This window comes from Plectrocnemia conspersa, unplaced genomic scaffold, assembly GCF_051122295.1.
Source record: "Plectrocnemia conspersa isolate PC_06_02 unplaced genomic scaffold, ASM5112229v1 ptg000004l, whole genome shotgun sequence".
NCBI classification, from domain to species: Eukaryota; Metazoa; Arthropoda; class Insecta; order Trichoptera; family Polycentropodidae; genus Plectrocnemia; species Plectrocnemia conspersa.
The window spans coordinates 7,831,399-7,851,690 of NW_028277168.1; the positions used below are offsets into that span (position 1 = coordinate 7,831,399).

Consider the following 20,292-nt stretch of genomic DNA (forward strand, 5'->3'; position numbering starts at 1 on the left):
TATTCATTTTTGGTCGTTATGTACAATGATATTCACAATTTTCTAAACATGAGGGTGCTCACAGTCTTCCATCTAGTCAAAGATGCTTCTCTGATGCTAGGAACCGTGTCCCTCCCATTCTATAAGATACTGCAGTTTTCCATTCTCAGTCAGGCGTTTGCCCAACAGTGCGAACTTTTCACCAGCTGATATCCTATTGTCGGCTCCGAAGTAGCTATGCACCGAAGACTTGAGGTCCTGGATGTCTTCAGTCGCGTTCCACTGTTCGTTGGAATAATTCTTAGACAAGTTCAAGCTTCTGGCATTATTAGTGCACGAATTAGATGGAGCGTTAGTTATAGACGCAGCATTGACGGCGAGCGAGTTGGTAGCGTTGTTGGATGAGGTAGAACCGCGTCTTCCATCACAATAATTTTTCTCTTGCCTCTGCCTTAGACAACGTCCATTAGGCGCAAGGTCTGCTGAATTATTTTCTATATTGGCAGAGTTCTTGATAAGTTCCTCTTGACCGAGCGAAGATCGAAGAGATTTTTGACGTTCGTTTAAAGCATCCTTACTAGCAGCGGTTTGGATCTATAAAAAAAAACAGAAGCTACTATAATCTGTATCTTATTTGAAAGCAAAATTATACAATAGAAATTTACAAACCTGTAACAATGTAGAAGCTTTGTTGCGACGATGCCTCCGCCTCTTAACTTCTCCATTAGGTCCGATTATGAGATCTTTCTCACATAGTTGTCTCTTTGTCAACTTAACTCCCGGCTGAATCACAGGGTTCAAGCTCACCGGCAGCGATATCCGCTGACACTTGGTTATCGTAACGTTCGTCACGCCCTTTGTGAAGCTGTGCCTACTGAATAGCTTACTGGCCATGGAGCGCCCTCCTCCCTTCGTCAAACCCAAATTTGCAAAGCTACCTTTGCCATTGCCCGAAGTGCTAGATACGTTATGAAAAGGGTTATTCGCTCCGCGGAAATTCACCGGATGAGGGATGATAGAATCTAAAGTGCCCCGACTAGAAGTATCTTCACCTGACGAGTCATGCTCCATCTTGTGCGGAAACATGCAGTACGGTTCGTCCATTTTCATGTGATGCAAAGACATTATCTTAGAATGCTCGATTATGTTCTTTGTAGATAGTTTTGATATTTCTAAATTAATCGTCGTCAGCTTGTGACTCTTTGGGACAACTCCATTTATCTGATTAGAATTATCCGCCGCCTCGGACTTTTCCTTTTTCTTTGGCGATTTCTCCTTTGATTTTCTATTGTCGTTACCGTGCTTTGTGTCGTCTTTGAAATCCAACAAATCGTGATCGGAATCATAACTAGAATCTTTTTTATACGAAGATTGTTGCAATTGGAAATCTGGCGGAACGTCACTAGAGTTCGAACTGGACGACGGGATTATAGTAGCGGGAGGGGTTGAAGGAGTGGACATTGAAGTGGGCGGAGTCGGAGGCATCACAACATCAATCACTTTAATCGAATCTTTAGATAATCTATCTATTTCCATTGTTTCGAAATTAGTAGTTTCAGCCACGTGATTAGTGACTGTTCCTTTCGACAATAACGACTTGAAAGATTTAATTTTTTCTTGATTAATTAACGACTTTCTTAATTTCCGTCTGTTTCTATTTAAAATTTCGTTATTGTCTATGTTTGACTGCTCTTTTCGTTTCTTATTCTTTTGCTTTGAATTATCATTTAATTTGGAACGTTTTGAAGCAATGATTTTAGGAAAAGGAACACTCTTTTTGACAAAACCGCCACCTTGATAATCCATTTCGTAGAATTTCAACGCTCTCTGCTTGTATGGCTGCGTTCTTCTATCGCTTAGAGGTGTGTCGTCAGAGAAATTATAATCAGAATCTACAACTTCTTCTTTAGATTTTTGATCAAAATTCGGATTTTTATTATAATCGTTGGATATCTGATAACCGGACGGTACTTCAGGAAGCGTCATAGGAGAAGGAGACGATCTAGGACTCTCGACGTCGGAACAAGAACTGATTTGAAACTGTTTGCCCATCATTATGTACTGCCAATGACCGTCAGCCGGGACAATCATTTGTTGTTCATTACTATTGCTATGTTTTACTGTATCTGGCCTATTGATTAAAAATTCAATTATTAATTACTTTATTGGTACAGATAAAAAATACACACACAACAAACTTACGGATAAGGTACAAAAGCCAAACGACCCCATCTACCAGACAGAGCGTTATCACTTAACAATCCTCTTGGAAGAGGAGCAGTCGGCGAAGTGGGCGGAGGCGGAGGAGTTCTCGATCTCAAACCCCAAATAGTCGTCCTCTTTTTGATTTCTCTTCCGCATTTAAATCGATTGCCATTATTACTCAGAGCCGATAAGATTAATTCACGCCTTTTCATAACTGACGTTGAATGCATCTGTTAAAAAAAAATAGGACATATATTATACAAATATATTTATTTTAATTTTATGTATTAATTATGAATATTTATACCTTTTGAGGTAACTGTAAAGCGTGCCAGTTGTCGGTTGTGTATGGAATTATCACCTGATCTAAATCAAAATACTTCCTCGAATGATATTTTGTGAGATTGAACAATACCAAATGTACAAGATCGACCCACTTCATTTCAAGCCTACGCAAAAATTCTGATCCAAAGTTACACAAAGAACACACAAACACGTAAAACCTGAAAAGATTTTAATAATCATTATTATTGTCTAAATTCTCAAGGTGTATTTGAATGAAATATTACCTGTCTCCAGTGTATAGAGGGTATTTGAGACACATTATACACTGCTGATGAAACCATTGCTTGCATCGAGCGCACTGTAACATTTGAGCAAACCAATCACCCGGACACCCGCAATAACAGTAAGTACTCTCGGAATTCTTCCGATGATAAGGATCCCAATGCAACGATTCCAGCTATGAATTAAAAATAATATATATATATATATATATATATAATAAAAGCAATCATGAATACATGAAAAGCTAAAGAAATAACAAACATCATATGGTAATTTCTTCTGCGAGTTTTTGCTTTTCACAAATTCCTTCCGGAGCATCTTGTGTTCCGATGACGGTTTATAATGATGATCTGTGCATATCCGACAATACCAAGAGCCTGAGAAATCAAATTAAAATGTTAATAAAATACAAGTAAATGGTATAAAAGCAAAAGGCAAGTTATGCAATCACAGAACCTTTCACATAAGAATTCACTGGAGGCGAATGGCAACTGGGATGATAGCCTCGGCTGCACTTATCGCAAGCGATCACTTCTTCGGTACGATTCACGCTCGACTGCTTGCAGATAACGCACATGGGCGGAGCGTCGTCTCCGCTAGGTGAAGAAAATGGGCGCAACTCTGTCACTCCTGCCCATTTCTCAGTGTTGTCGCCGAACTTGACCAACCACCGGCCCGCGCTCGTCTCAGTTCTCATCACAGTGCCCAGATAATATCTCCCGTCTTTGTTCTGTACGAAAACATCTTCTCCGCAGCTAAACGAGTGACTGGTGGTAGAGTCGGGAGCCGGAATAGATTGGTCCGCGTTCATGTTTGCGTCGGCTTTCTCGGAGACTTTAAAGGGCGCCACTTCCATTGTCTTCGGGCATGATTCAGTCTTATGCTCCTCGAGTTCAGTCTTATACGGGTCCCCGTTGGGAATATTTAACTTAACACAATGGACTGTCGGAGATTTTATATGGCATACGGGATAGTTGGCCTGCAACGGCGACCGATCAAAGGATCCAGAGTCGCCCAGCGCCTTAGCCAGCGTTGAGCTGCGCTGCTCGTCGATTCGGTCGGTAGGTGACATCACCTTTCCGCCGGACATCCTTCAACACTCATTTGAAACGATCGTAAAAAGCTGTGCCATTTAACGTCAGCTTTGTTCTGACCTGAAAACAACAATAAAGCATAGTTTATATAGGTTATGATAATTTTTAAAGAAACAATAGTAGTTTTGTTCTATATTGTATTCTCTCTATTGTTACTTCACCCATTTTTTATTATACACAGGTACAAAATATCAGGCGAGTGTATAATTTGCTCCATGGTGGAACTTTTTTCCTTTACAGAAAGCCAATAAGAAACTTGTAACGTGTATTTCAATAATGAATCAAGTCATCATGAATGAGTCGTTTACAATCAGGAAAGGTTTCTCTTTTTAAATTAACATCATAATTAATCAGTTTATTACATGGTATTTAAAGTCATCATTTCAATATTTGTTATTATTTTCAAATTATTTGAATCATATCTCTAAAAATATATGCTGGCGTTTGCTGAGATGTAGAAAGATCTGGGCCAATGTTCTTATGAATATATATACAGGACCATGGCCCCCACAAGGGGGAGTTGGCGGAACCTGACAACAATCGATTTTTTAAAATTATTTTTTCGCTATTTGTTACGAGATCGATTAGTTTCGTTCGTTCGTATTCGTAATTGTCGGTGATACCGGTTATGACCGAAGTTGGTAGATTTCGTAAAATATCTTGTGGATTTTTTTCAGAGATCAAATGGTCTAGCTTCTAGAAAATGTTATAACATATTCAAGGTAGAATGGTAAGCGATTTAACAAAGTTCATCTCTACGATAAATCGAAATTATCTTGTAAAGATGAAGAGCCAGAAATGGCTTTAACCCTTTGAGTAGTGAGTTAATTTATAAACATTTGTTAATTTGTTAGTATAAACCTAGGAGTGAGTTAATTTTATCATAATTATTTTTGTTGTTATTTATTTATTATTATTTAATATTGCATATATAGTAAATAATAATAAAAAATAACCAATGATTCTATTAGTTTTATTGCTTTGATTTATTTTACTACTTTTTTGTGTTAGTATGTTTTAATAATTTATTTAACACTTCTATTATTAAATTTTGTTAATTTATTTCACATATTTATTATACATATATTATTCGGCTATTGTGGATTTTTTTATCAATACAGAGGCTTTCAATATCTTTTATAAAATTATTAAAAAAATTATTATACAAAAATAACGTTTTTTTATTATTATTGATTCAGTTATTATTCATGTATGTAAATATATTACAATTTTATTATATGCAAAAATATAACTATCTGTGGTACCTCAAAACAGTGAAAGATTAACCGCCATACATGTACAACAATACTCCTCAAAGGGTTAAAGGCTATTCTTCAAAGGCTTACAATTAACTCTGAAATATAAAAAAATCTCAGCTGACAAATCCACTCGGAAAGTTTGTCAAAATTTATGACAATAAAATTCAAATTATGCGGGGCATTGGTTTATATATATTACAGTAAATGTATTTCAAGTGAAATAATATTTTCACTGACGTTTCAGTGAAATTATATTCAAATATATTTTCACCGGTATATGGTCTATGAAACAATTTTTTTCCACTACTTATTACGAGATCGATTAGTTTTGTTAGTTTGTCTTCATACTCGTTGGTTATACCGGCTATGACCGAAGTTCGTAGAATTCGTTAACCGCAATTTCAGAAAGGCCTTATTAGAGTCGTAAATATTTTTATGCTTATCTTAAAAACAGACGTGCATTCCCATGTTTGTGATGATCTTATTTACTGTTTTGAATCGCAAGTTTGTATTATATTGTATACTTAAAGCTGATTTTATACTGTTGGACCAAGTTTATTTTAATTAAAAAATAAACGCATTTTTCCACAATATCGTGAAATATTATGTAATAGAAAACAATTTAAATTTGGAATGGTTATTTTAACTTATATTAAAAAAAGTGATAACATTTTTGGACATATAGAAAGCTTCTATCCTTTGTTCCCTCATAAACCTGCATGTTGGGAAGTGTTGAGAAAATGCATACATTCACATACACGTAATTCAAAGTTTATCAATTACAAGGTGGAGTGAAATAATCAATTGTTAAACATTATCCCAGAGTACTTGAAGTATTATGTTTTTTTCTCGGAGAGATGGCTATAAAATTAATTACATCAGCTCTAAAAAAATATTTCATTTCATTATTTTAGACAAAATTAGTTTCAGATATTTTAGGAGAACAAACAGTCAAAGCAAATAGAAGAAAAGTTGTTGAAAGGAAGAACATTTGAGAATTACTATATTTTTTCCCGCTTTAGATTTTATTATTAACGATTTGAAGTACAGATTTGAAGCAGCAAATGGAATAATCGAATTGTTTTCACCAATTTCTGATATTCGAAATTTAGATGATAAGTAAATTTCAACAAAAGGAGCAACATTGATAAATCTTTTTAACAAAGAATTGATTTATTATAAGAACGTATTCATTTGAAAAAAAATCATAAAACAGTTTTCGATGTTGAAAAAAATCGATTAAAACTTTTAAATTCAATTTTCGAAAAAAAATTAAAGTATATTTGTAAATACATATTGCCCTAAAATTATATTGCACAATTCCAGTCACTGTTTCGACTGCAAAAAGATCTTTCAGTATATTAGGTAATTTGCTAAAATCCTGGTAGAGGAGTTCAATGACACAAGAATGGCTTAATGACTTATCGGCTATATAATTGTATATATAAGTTTGGCTATATAATTTTCAATGCACAAGGCATTGAAAATTATATACCCAAAAAATAGATTTTAGAGAAAAGATTAAAAATTTTGAGACAAAAAAATCAAGAAAATATATTTAGAAATAATTTACACACATACGTATATGTTTACATAATTGTGTGAATAAAAATGTAAGTATAATATTTGTGTGAATAAAAATATAAATAATTATGTAAATTGTAGTTAGCTTTCTATTTTATGTAAATTTAATTGTTATTACAAAATAAACCAAAAATATTTTTTTTGCTTTTATTTAAATTTACAATTTAATTTAAAACTTGTTTATCATCATATAATCCTTAATCGTATTACTCGCAAATGTTTATTGTGAAAAAATATTGATTGAGTGATTTGTTAATAGTGTTGTGTTTTAATTTTTTTATTTTAAATTAATTATTTTTTATTTTAAGTAAAAAGAAATAGTATTATATAACTATTTTTTTTTTTAAATTGGTGTTTCGGTAAGATGGAGCTTGATAAACATGTTGGCCTGGGGGCCCAATTAAGGATATGGGGGCCATGTACAGGAGACAGTATACCATTTACTGTATCTATCTAAATAGGATTGTCAAAAACACAAATTGGCTGTTTTATTCCAGTGCCACCTGTAAGACATTTCAAATATCTATAAAGCCAGAATTTCAATAAATGGAAATAATGATTTAAAAACACGAGAATAGTCTTAAACGTGGAAAAAAAAGCAATGGTTGCTGAATCTATCAATTAATAATAACTCAACAATACAGGCTAAAAAATTAAGTTGTAAAAAAATGAAATTGGAACCGAATTTATTTGTTTTAGTCGAGACCGAAACTTCACTGAGTAAGTTGAAAACATATGTATGAAGTAATATAAAGTTGAAAATCACACATTTCGTTTTTATGTTTCAATTTATTTGTTTTTACGTTACAAATATTTGATCTTAAATCGTGCATACAAAATATGTCATTACGATGTTGTAGAGTTACATTGTTATTTTATTTAAACAAACATTCTAGCATGAGGTATGTATTATTTCATTGTTTCTATCAAATATATGAATCAGGTAATGGCTTATTGAATAGTAAATGTCTTGGCACTTGAATAAACATATTGCTTGATCATTGTTTAAAAAGACCTATACTTGACAACACTTTTTCATGATTCAACTTTTTATTTAACAAAAATAGAATCACATATCATAAGCTAACGGGTATATATTTATTTAAATTAAATTAAGGCTATCGTAACCTAACAAGCTACTCCAATGCTAATTGTATTATTTCAATACACAAAATATATATATTATTAAAATAATACATATAAAGAATCAAACGAAAAAATCATAATATCAAAATTAAATAATACGAACCGAACCAGCTCCTCGTAGCAGACATTAAATAGGTCAATGTGTAATGCCAGCATATTAAGGATCCGGATGGCCACAGCCATAGGCGAGTCAGCAAGTGCGGTCATCCTAGCCCCAACGCCTCTCAAAAGAGGATTCTCGAAGACGTTCTGGAACCCAAAACTGGAATTCCTCGAGAATAGCTGGATTGTCGACAGCACCCTTCAGTAATTTGAAGAAATGCTTAGCGATATACAACTTTCTGCGAGAACTCAGTGAATCGTATCCCAACGCTACTAAAAGAAAAGCGCTGGGATATAAGAACGGATAATAACCATGTCTTTTTATAAAGGTATCTTAAATATTTTTTAATCTTTTCTACTAAAAGGGAATATTTGGTTAATTGGGGATTTCAAACTATAAATTCCGATTCAAGAAAGTTACGAACTAAGGTGTCATAGAAGACGCGAATTACTGACGAATGGTCAAAGTAAAAGGCGTTCCTCATAACAAAGCTGGGCATCTTGGAAGATTTTTCATCGACATCGTGTATGTGTAAAGAACCTCCAGTTGCTCTCAAAAGTGATTCAGAGATCTTTAGTGGAAGTTTCTCTAGTCAAAATGTTCCCACCGAGATCGTAGGAATAAACTGATGGCAAACAGGATCGAGAAAATAATAGTATGGCACTTTCCGACACTAAAGGGCAGATGGTTAACGGAAGCTCATATCCATAGTCTAAATCAATCTGTAGAAAGAAGGAGTCAGCAATAGGTCGAATGCATTTATACAATTTTAAATCATCTGCGTTCAGAAGAAAACTTGAATTTGTAACTGCCGTATTTATGTCATTAATAAATAACATAAAGATCAGAGGGCCCAGGTTGAACCCTTGAAGAACCCCCGAAGGGGTAAAATATTTTTTCGACAATCGGTCGCTATAGGTTACAAATTGTCTACGATCGTTCAAATAACTCGAGTTAAATCATTCGAGCAACCGAGGTTCGACAATTTTTTTAATAATAACTTTCTTAAAATCTGTATTTACAACGTTTACTTGAATTCCCAAATCGAGAGATTTTATCACCATTTTGATGAAAAACAGAAGGTTAGTAACAGTGGAACTGGCGGGACGAAACCCATGCTGTTGGTGCAACAAAACTTGCCGAAAGTGATTAGACATATCTATGGATAATTAATTTAACACTGCAACTGGTCTATAGTTCTTTATACACAATGGCACCCTTTTTATGAATAGGGGTGACTTTTCTGCATTTCCATAGATCAGGAATGGATGATATTTTAAGAATTAGATCAAAAATACGTTTTAGAGGAGCGGCGAGACAAACTTCGCAACCCATCAAAATTAAATCAGGAATCAAATCAGGCCCAGAAGAACGCCCATGTTTTCAATTTATTAAAGCCGTATTTAAGACAGAAAACGAAAAATATTCCTCGAAAACAGAATGAAAATATTGCGCAAAACCATCAGCAATATTTTGTGAACCATCCAATGTTTTATCGTCAAAGCTCACTACTTTCGGCGTAGACTGAATAGCGCGTTTAGTGTTAATGAATATCCAGAAAACTTTGGGATCATTAAATATTATTTTTTTGACAACATTTGTAATAATTGTGATGTCCGGAACTCTTCCACAACTTTTGGAAAGCGTACTTTCTTTTTAGCAATGAAATGATCTCAGGAGAAAACCATCTAGAATATGTCACATCAAGCACTCGAGGGCGCTTTCGAGTAAAGTGCTGATCGAACTGTCACACAGACCATAGCATAGGAGTTTGTTTTTGGTTGAACAAGCCTCTCTGAATTATAAGCTCTGTGAGGGTTTTTCAAAGACTAAATCCAACTAGCTCTAGCAACTAGATCTTGCACATCTGATTAGAATTTGACAGATACTACGGTGTTGTCTTTGTGTAACTCTGTAGAAAGAAATGACAGCTGCAACTAAAGCTGATGGATACCGAAAGTAAATATTGGGTCTGCCTGTTACGAAGATATCAATTTGTAATTTTAGCACCCATATTTACGTAGAATTGGTTAATGGTATTTATATATAAAATTATAATTAGACCAATGGATTTTGAAATGTGGATAGGCAGCGTATTAATATATTTAAAAATATATTATAGTTAAACTGATTTGATAATTTTCGTACACAAACATGTTTCGTACCTTATTATGAAATTTGATTTTGAGTCATTATGAAATGAGAAAGTTTTGATAATAGGCACATTCCAGGTTTCGCTTTGATGTAAGTACAATCTTAGTGATCGAAGAGTATAAAAAATAGTAGTAACAAAGGATTTATAATTAAAAAATTCATAAATTAGATTAACAATGATTAATGTCATCTGATGACTGTTAATCTAATTTATATTATAATATCTAATGTTAATATTACATAATGTATATTTATATTAACAAATTTATCAATATTTGTCCATAATGGAAGTATATAATAGCAGTTTGATGTACGATAAGCTCAATTTTGTCACAGCAACGTAAGTCGCTCTATCCTGTTACTTGAATTGGATATATACATTGATTAACGTTTTACATGTTTACACAGATCTATTTACATCGTCAGGAACTAGGGAGTCATCGCATAGAAGAGTGAGTAAACCAGAAATTAGGGTTCAAATTGAATTAAGAAAATTATTACCTAATATTTAAGCTTTAGACATTTTGATTACTGGTTGTAGCAATTCAAGTGTTGAGTAACTATCTAAAATGTCCAAAACAGTAAAATACTTCATACACAATTGTTTATCAGTTATAATCACTTTTCACAGCACTAATGGTGCTCAACAAGCTTTTAACAATATGTAAAATTAAAATATAAATAATAACTACGAGCATGATTTAACATTTTTATCTTGTACTTGTTCACTGTGTGATCTTCCATATGAATATGTAGTAGTATCGCATACACTCGGTTCTCTTATTATGCGGTTTTGAAGTTATGCAGTTTATATTTCGAGAAGCATTTATTTTTAAAATAACTATTTTAGACCATTTTGACATGCTAAAAGAGTAAGAAATTCGGTGAATTTTGTCTCCGGATATATCGCTTCCTGCCACGGTGAGTGTCGAGGACAATTCAGGTAATCCATATTTGGAACATCCTAATGTACAGGTACTATTTCTTCCACCCAACACAACAAGCATCATCCAACCATTGGATCAAGGCATAATTTCCACTTTCAAAAAATATTACATTAAGAGCACTTATCGATATATAGTGGATAATTTTCTATTTTGTACTATTTAAATCATGTTGCACTTGCAATCACTTAAATAAGACTCCAAACATTAAATTCTTGTTGGAAAGCAATTTGGCCCGAATATGTTACAATCAATGAAACCAACCAAACGTCAACAGTTTTAGCTGAAATAATTTTTTGAGCGCATGAAATTGGTGGGGAAGGTTTTGAAACATATACCGAAAACGATGTAAACGAATTAGTACTTGAGGATAATGTCATGAATGATAATAATATCATATCATTGATACTGTTGAAGAACAAGAAAACGACAGTCGGCTGTAAGACTACTTATTTTTTTGAAATTTAATAAACTATTTTTTTTGCGATTTTCGGTATATTGTAACTCATTGATTTAGTTATATGCGGTTTTAAAAAATTATGGAACGTATCCTTTATTTTTATGTGTGTCTAGTCTTTTTTGTGCGATTTTTTAATGCATAAAAAAAACTGAGTGTAATTTATATACACGGATGCCCATTTGTGTGGTTTTGAAGGTTTATAAAAAATATTATTATTATAATTGAAATCAATTTGAAATTATACCGTTTTCTTTGTATGTATTTAAAATCGATTTAACTTGAATGGGAAAAAATTAATCTTTGACTTTTTTATTGATATACATATACTCAATTGAAATAATAACTTCCATAATTTACTTTTTTTCCCCTTATAATTTAAAAATATGTGAATGAAAAGTGCTACTATTACTATGAAGAAACCAAAGATAAAATTCACTAAGAGTATTATTGAAAAAATTTAGTTAACACATTACCTATGGGAAGTAAAATAAATGGCTTTAATTGAATTAATGCAGACAATGGAAAGTCAATTGTTTGGCATAACATCAAAATCAATTTTAAATGTATAGTATTTAATATATTGACTCTTTAGCGAATACGCTAATATAACACACCGGTGTGCAGTCTGCTTACTCATCGCACACACTAGTACTAATTTTCATAAATTTGATAGAACAAAATCAAATGAAATGATGTATTTGTTCAAGCCTAACAATATCTCATGTAATTATTGTATTATATTTAGAAATTTGCCACACAGAGATTGATAGCGTTTTTACTCATAGCGGTCAAATACTTTTTTGTTATTTTAAACAGCTGTGAAGTATATAAGGATGGCAATACATATATACAATTGTAGCGTTTTCATGTAACAAACATAAGTTTGTTTATGTATTCAGCGTTGAATACATAAACAAGCTCTTTTATTCAAAAATTGTGTTACTTGTTGGATATAAATCATATTTATTCAAGAATAGGACTGCTTCTCTTTATTGCCAATTTTTTGATAAGGTATTTTCAATATAATAATACATATGTGTGTGTATATTAACATTCACATTCACATTCCTAAACGGGGGTACATTTGAACCCAAAAATGTTTGTTATTTTAACCACTTGTTTAATATTAATAAAATCTAGCTGATATATATTGTAATATATAAAGATATCCTAATGCATTAAATATGAAAAATAAATAAATATAGTGTTTTATTAATTTTTACAAAGTGCCATCATGAAAATCATTGGGTACCCTAAAAGTGCTATGAACCTTTGAGCCCTGTGATATGGATATTTTATATTATTCAAGGCTGAACTATAATATTTAAAGAATTTATGGCATAAATATATGTCCAATACATATTAGTAAAGTTCGAAATGGCGTGCAAAAATACTGGCCACAAATTTGAATAGTTACTTGGAATGGGGATACACCCCATTCCAGTCCTTGATCCTATTTTCGAAGTTTTGGTACTCAAAGGTTAATCAGTAAAGGCTCGTATTTTTTGGGTCAAAATTTATATTGAATGGTCAGAATCATTTTTTCAGTCAGTATTTATTATAGTTCATTAGTCAGTTTTACATTGACAGATGGTTAGAAAAATAATACATTATCAAGGTGTTTTAGGGCCAACTAAGTTATTTATGGGGTATTCAAGGTTCTGACTAACGCTCGCTTGCTACCGCTCGCTCGCACCTAACATGTCCAACAGTTTTGGTGAGAGCGAAATATTTTACGAGATATTTCTAAAATAAATAATTTATTGCCAATTTATATGTATTTATAAATGTTATATTTTTTTAATTCACATGGTCGTCCAATGATTTAATTCTGATTGCCCTATATTTTTATTCTGACCGTATGCCATTTTCATTCTACCCAATGATATTTATTCAGACCTTGAATAATATAATTATGACCGTTAATTATTTTAATTCTGATCATCCTATATTTTTATTCTGACCATACACTGTTTTTATTCTAACCATTTGATATTTATTCTGACCCTGAATAATATGATTATGAACAGGCTGTTAAAATAAAATTTTGACTGAGTTTTGATTTTTATTCTGACCTAAAGTTAATTTAAAATCTTATTTAATTTCTTCCCATCATAATTATATAAGTCGGTAACTATATGTGTGAAAGACCTGGAATCGAATCCCATATGAACCCTAGTGTTTTTCAAATTTGATCGTTTCGGAAGATGGAAATCAGCGACTATTATATAATTATAATTGTAATCTATCATCACAAATTGGGCTTTCCTAGATTTTCATAATCTAATATTGTGATGAATAATTAGAGTAAAATCGAGTTATAATTAATAAAGGATAGAGGTAACTGATTTATAGATTTTGAATGCAGTCTGGTCTCACAACTTATTTAATAGTTGTTGATTATGTTTACCTGGTTGTAACGCATTTTCATTTTGCAACAGAGGATTACAATAAATAAATATTATTTTTTTAATTTAAACATATTTTGTAGATATTGGTTGCTCAATCATCTGATTATAGAGTAATGAGAAGCTGATATGCTTTGCGCTGAATTTGTGAGTGATCTATCACAACCAGTTGTTATGATTGTAACTACACCTTAAATTTTTGCATATTTGAGTGATTGAAAATCATAGTAATTTTTAGATTTGTAATATGTAAAAACACCGTTTTTTATTAATCGCTTGCAATAATTTGTTCACTTAAATGAGCCATTCAGCCAGTGTTTTCACTATGATCGGGCAATGCATTCCGCTTAATATAGTCTAGACAAGCAAATTGGCAACACTTATAATAAAAAATGCACATGAGCCTAAACAAAAGGCAATTATAAATTTTACTATTTTTTGTCGTTGAGTATTATAAAATTGCTTTGAACTACCAAGGTTTTGTTTGTCAGGTGCAAAGGGAAATCCATTCTCATCATTCGAGTCATGCAGTTAGATCGCAAGGGTTAAAGGAGACGCAAAATTCGATCAGTACGAGCGAAACTGAATCGTTATCTCGTGATAGATAAAAAGTCGACTGGGACTAAAAGACTAGACGACGAGACAAAACCGAGTCCGCGAGGTCTCTTGATAAGGTCAGCCGGATAAACGAGAGGGCGGCTCCCTTCGATCTGTGACTCGCGCGTCGGTCATGCGTCGACTACGGGGGGGCGAAGGCGAATCGTCGGGCGCTCCCCGCGGGACGGGGGGGTGTTCGAAGGGCGGGCGGTCGATCTTGGGAGGGGGTGGTAGCTCACCTGCACGACGGGAGTTCGCGGCGACAGCTGGGGCTTCGGGGGCGCGGGGCGGGGCCAGCCGCGGCGGCGGCGGTTGGGGCTCGCGAGCGCCGCTCCCGCCCGCCCGGCTTCCCGCCGGCTGTAAGCTCGCGAACGCCTCGACTGCGCGATCGCGAACACGGGTCGACCCGACGGCAGCGTTTCTCTTTGCATACTCGCCCCCTTTTTACATTCGTACTATGTGATTTCTAGGAAAAAATAAAAATTAAACCATTAATCATTATGCAAAAATAAGTATTTACATATTTACTTTTTTTTAAATATGTGTACAGGGACTCAAGGTTAGTCTAGGTTGAAAACGAAAGTATGCGATGTATGCAGGTTGCGGATTTAAGGGGCGACCGTTTCAGATTGACGCCCTTACGGCTTTGTACAAAACTTAATGATATTGTACCAAAATGATTTACATAATAATCATAGAATATTTACTATTGCCCAGTTTGTTCAGCCGGTAATATATTATAGATAGGCTTAATATACATTCTGGTTTCACACATTGGTCCCGACGAAAAAATTTCCGAGATGAACTATTTTTTAGCTTCCGCAGCATTTCTAAATGAACAAAAAATTCCGAGATGGCCTTTTCTATAGCTTTTTAATTATGGTAAGCTTAATTATAAATCAGAGGTCGGGAAACTTATTTAGTCGATACCACAATATATGTATATGTGAATATTGCGATATTACCCCCTAAATTCTACCTCCACTCTAAAATCATAAACTATTTTTCTCAATAATTTTATTGTTTTATTATAACGAACACAAAATTACTACAATATAAAACATAGGTGTATAAATATAATCATAAATGTACCTAATAAGTCAATGGATTTTCAAACTAATAGGCAACAAATATAGACCAACTAACTTTAACTAAAGAGGAAAAACATGTCATCTTATTACGTAAAGAAATTATTGAACAACAAAAAAATGTATTCATTGCAAATATAGTACCTAGCCATATTATAAGAGCAAAGCAAAATTTTGGATTTTTCTCTTAATTAGTCTATATCTTACAATTTCTATGACAGAAAGTTGTTTTTTGTCTTTTTAATTGTATTACCAGCACCACATTACATATTTTATTGTATTACCTTTTTCTATCCTCAACAGTAAAATATTGTAAGTCCATGTAAGACGCTTCTTAATCATTGTTGAAGTAAGTTTTGATTTTCGGGCCGATTTACTTGCGACCAACCCTAATTCTATCAATCGATACTGTACAGTTCGCTGGAAAACTGTTATCCCTTAATCGGTAATGTTTTTAGTCAATAAACTAATTGGTAATTTTCGTCTTTTACCACAAATACCTCTAATTTTCTTTTCAGTGTGACAAACGTGCGCGCGTAAATGTAAAAATTAATTTTTATTTTTAGTTTTAGTTTTTATTACTTAAATACATATTCAAAAAATGATACACATTATCAGTATTTCGCAATTATTCTTAATTTTTAAAATTTAATAGACGACTATACCTAAAAATATACATACATATATTTAAAAATAATAATATTTTTTTTTATTTAAACATTTTTATTCAATATATTATAAGTTATACCTGAAAAAATTGTTGTAAGAAATTCATTTTTTTCAGCTTTTGTCGGTGGACAAATTTCATTTAACCAATTCTTAACGACTCTTAAGTTAAGAGTGTATTAAAATTATATTGTTTTACAGCAAACCATTATATAATTTAAGTATAATAATAAATTGTTTGGTCAGTAAACCATCTTCTAAACTAAAAACAAAAAATCTCTTGTTATAAAAAAAACACACATCTAATTTAATCAAATATTCAATAATTTATACTAAAAATATATTTAAAAAGTAAATATTTGCATATATTAATGTTTTTAGAATTCCAATTACCGGCAAATTTTTTTTTTCCCATTTTGATAATTTACCTGGTTACAGATTATGAAGTTCTTAGACGCAGTAGAAGCAAAACCCTCATTATTTATATTTATAATTTGTTTGTATTATATTGCCACTACTTAAAAGTGGCCGCCTAAAGCACTGTCTTAATTGTACCACATTTATTTTCGCATAGTTTTAAAATCCAAACCATTAGACCCCTTAGTGTCATAATTACGTCCCTTTATTGAAATACCTGGCAATATTTACTAGTAGTAAACTGCAAAGTAATATGTGCATATATACGTTTTTGTTATTATTTAGTGTTCATTCCATTTTGCAACGTAAAAGCAAAACATATCCTAGATATTAAGTAACGAGGGTAACTTTTTTCTGCTAAATAATGTTTTAAATTTAACACTAAAAAAATTCAATGAGGCAAAATAAGAAAGCAGAATTTAAGTTAGAATAAAAGTATGCTTTAATCTGAAGAATGTAGTTAGTTTACCAGAATTAACTGATGACCTTAACCGATAACAAAAAATATGACTCATTGAAGCAAAATATATATTTTTTTAAAAGTATATGTTAAATAATTATTAAACATGATTTGTGCGATATTAAAATGTTTTAAAACCTAAAAAATAAACTTAGCTGCAGGTACACATATCTTAAAAAGTTTACAACATTGCATTATGAAAAAAATGGCACACAACTGGATTTCCCGATAATTCGAGAAATATATAGTTTACGTTATTTAAAACAAGACAGCACTTAACAATAAAAATGTAATTCATATTATAAATTACTTTAAAAAAAATTTCAAACGAAGGTTTGAATTAGTAAAGGAATGTGAATTATTCGCTATATACGATGTCACAGAACATACTAAATAGTCTTGCACTTATTCCTACTGACATGAATTATCAGGATTTATAAACAAATTCACATCCCTGAAATCTAGAAGCATCGTTTTAGAAACTTAACTTTATTTGTTTTGTGTATTAATTTTTGAATATATTACAAGATATAAAAATGAATTTGGGTTTTATTATTTTGTTTATATATAATTATTAAAATAAAATATTAATATTCAATTAATAAAATAAAATATGTACTTACAACACGGTTGGCAAATGAAATGAATTTTATATAAAGTACGAGTATTTTTAACGGAAAACAATTTCCTTTTAGAAGTAAGGGAGCGGCGAAAAGTGTGTATATTCATAGGTGGCACGTACTGCATAGCCTGACAGTTTAACACGAATGCGCCCCGAACATAAAAATAACGTCTTCAGCTATGAAAACAAATAATTATTTTAGTTTTTAAATTTCATTTCCCAATATTTCAAAAAAAATTAAATTGCTTGTAAACATTTCATTTTATTATTTGTTTATATTCGAAATATGATTATATAATAGTAATATTATGCAAATATTGTATTTTTTAATGCGCGTGACTGTATTTAGATGAGCCCTAAAAACACAGGGTGAATACCATTATGGACCGAATAACAATCATCACAGTTACAGCGTCTTTTATTTTTCAGCTATAAAGCAAGCTCTACCTTATTTTACATACTGTTTTTTATCTGCATTTAAAGAAATCGTATAATCAAACATCGGCCATATTAACCAGTTCAACGCCAAGCAAATTTCTATGAATTTGCTCTGTAGGCCACCATTTTCAACCCTTTAAATTATTATGAAAGAGGAACATTATTTACCTGGAAAATCACTGTTTACTTTCCTTTTTATTAATTTTAACATAAAAGTGAAAAAAAAGCACAGAAATAACAAGTTTTAAAAACCACTGTCAGGGCTGCCACACACAAATATTATATGTAATTTATATTGTATGTGGTTTATATTATATGTTTTTGGTTGTTTTTAATATTTGTATGGGACACGATAATTTCCGTTGTTTTAATCAAAACCTTTTATCAAAATGGCGGCTACTTCATATATTTAAAAAATTTCAACTTTGTCAAAAAAAAATAAAAAAAAATAAATATGGCAATAATGTTATAATATAAACAAAAACAAAATTCAAATTCAACAAATGTTTTTTTTTACAAAAAATTAATATTGTAAAAAAAATATTGTAGCAGCCCTAACAACGTCTGTATGCTCGATCGTAAATAATAAAAGAATGGTTCAAAAATTGCACATTTTAACGATCACATTCCATTTATTAGATGTCTCTGTATTAAATTAACGAAAAAAAAATCAAATTTATTAATAAATGTGTCCGTAATAACATTTGCGTGCCTGCACGCGCTGGCGTTTGACGGTCCGACAGCTTTGGCGTGCAGGCACGTCACTGGCGTCTAAAGGGTTAAACTCAATATAATATTATTGTTGTCAAGAAAAGCTCTCAGGCAAACCTCAGCAAAATTTGGGCTTTTGCGTTATTTTGATATATTTTTTTCTTGGCCCATTTATACGTTTTGTAAAAAACGGTATTAATTTTAATTTTTTTTTCAAGATTTATTATTTTGTATTAGTGAATAACATCGTTATAATATACACGGCTCTGTTAATAATATGAACAGAGAACCACGTACATACCTGGCAAAGTTTCATATCGACGTGATGATGCACGAACCAATACTTCGTTCGACTTCCTACCTGGACTGTCGTTAGAATCAGCTGCGGTCGGTAAAATTCGGCGCAATATTTTTAGTCTCTCAATATTGCTATTTTTGTTGTAGACTGATAAGGAAATAAAAATAATCGCGACAAGTAGCGATCGGTCGCATTCCACTTGTTTAGTGTTTATTTAGAGTAGAGAAATTGATTTATTTATTAATAACTAGCTACGAGAATTGAGTGAATTATATCCGAGTGCTTCTAAGATAAAGTATTCATGTTCAGATATTCAAATGAAAAATGTTTACAATCTTTTAATTATAAATATCTTAATTTTATTTGTATTCGTTCAAATAGAAGGGAATTTTTAATGGTACTGGGATTTCATTGTACCGAGCTATATTCGAATATATTACGTACAAATGTGTCATATATAATTAGTACTGTGAATATCTCGTTGATTGCATAGATTTTTCAGCAAAAATTTCAGCGTTTTGCTGTCTTATTAGAATTATTGATATTGTGAGCATATAAATTGTCATATAACGCTTCCACCAGTTATCTGACTTTAGGTACTACACAATCAGCTGTATATTCTTCTCAGACTCTTCGACGCACGTGTACTACACCAGGGGTCCCAAAAACTTTTAAATATGGTAAAAAAGTATAATTATCTTTAATAATTATTGCTTCAGAAATTTCTGAATAAATTAGATTTTTAATATTTTTATTGTATTAACCAATTTCAGTTTAAAATTACCTTAAAGTTGGATTCATCGGACCAAATGACTTTCGCCTGATTTTCAGATGTCCAATCCATGTTTTCGGGCCCGTTCTAACCTTCAAGTTTTATTTATTTCTGAGAAGGCATAATTGTTATTTGCCCTCTCCTATTGGTCAGAATTGTTTAGATATGCTTCATTTGATTCTCATTTATTGTAAATCATAATATTGTTACAAAGTCTTAATATTAACGCTAGATAACCAAAAGTTTCCACTGCGATGGCATGTTTTGACGTGGATTCGAAACATTCTTTGTCCGGATAGGTCACTGCTCGATAATGGGAC

General features: G+C 32.1%; 1 protein-coding gene across 1 annotated transcript; it reads right to left on the minus strand.

Annotated features, from left to right (window-relative positions):
- Positions 1 to 6: 6 nt before the first annotated feature.
- Positions 7 to 14,861, minus strand: Pcl (polycomb protein Pcl). Its single transcript, XM_088185216.1, has 8 exons — positions 14,740 to 14,861; positions 3,208 to 3,905; positions 3,013 to 3,128; positions 2,754 to 2,926; positions 2,492 to 2,687; positions 2,182 to 2,414; positions 649 to 2,110; positions 7 to 573 (listed from the first exon to the last, which is right to left on the minus strand). The coding sequence occupies exons 2-8, from the start codon at positions 3,839 to 3,841 to the stop codon at positions 97 to 99; spliced, it is 3,291 nt and encodes a 1,096-aa protein (XP_088041342.1). The 5' UTR covers positions 3,842 to 3,905; positions 14,740 to 14,861; the 3' UTR covers positions 7 to 96.
- Between the last annotated feature and the right edge of the window lie 5,431 nt (positions 14,862 to 20,292).

What these genes read in the sequence shown, in the direction of transcription:
- Pcl (XM_088185216.1), bottom strand. Translation starts at nt 3,841, where the DNA reads ATGTCCGGCGGAAAGGTGATGTCACCTACCGACCGAATCGACGAGCAG. An exon ending in AGTGAATTCTTATGTGAAAG is followed by an intron (nt 3,129 to 3,207) that starts GTTCTGTGATTG and finishes TTGATTTCTCAG; the next exon opens with GCTCTTGGTATTGTCGGATA. An exon ending in CCTCTATACACTGGAGACAG is followed by an intron (nt 2,688 to 2,753) that starts GTAATATTTCAT and finishes AAATCTTTTCAG; the next exon opens with GTTTTACGTGTTTGTGTGTT.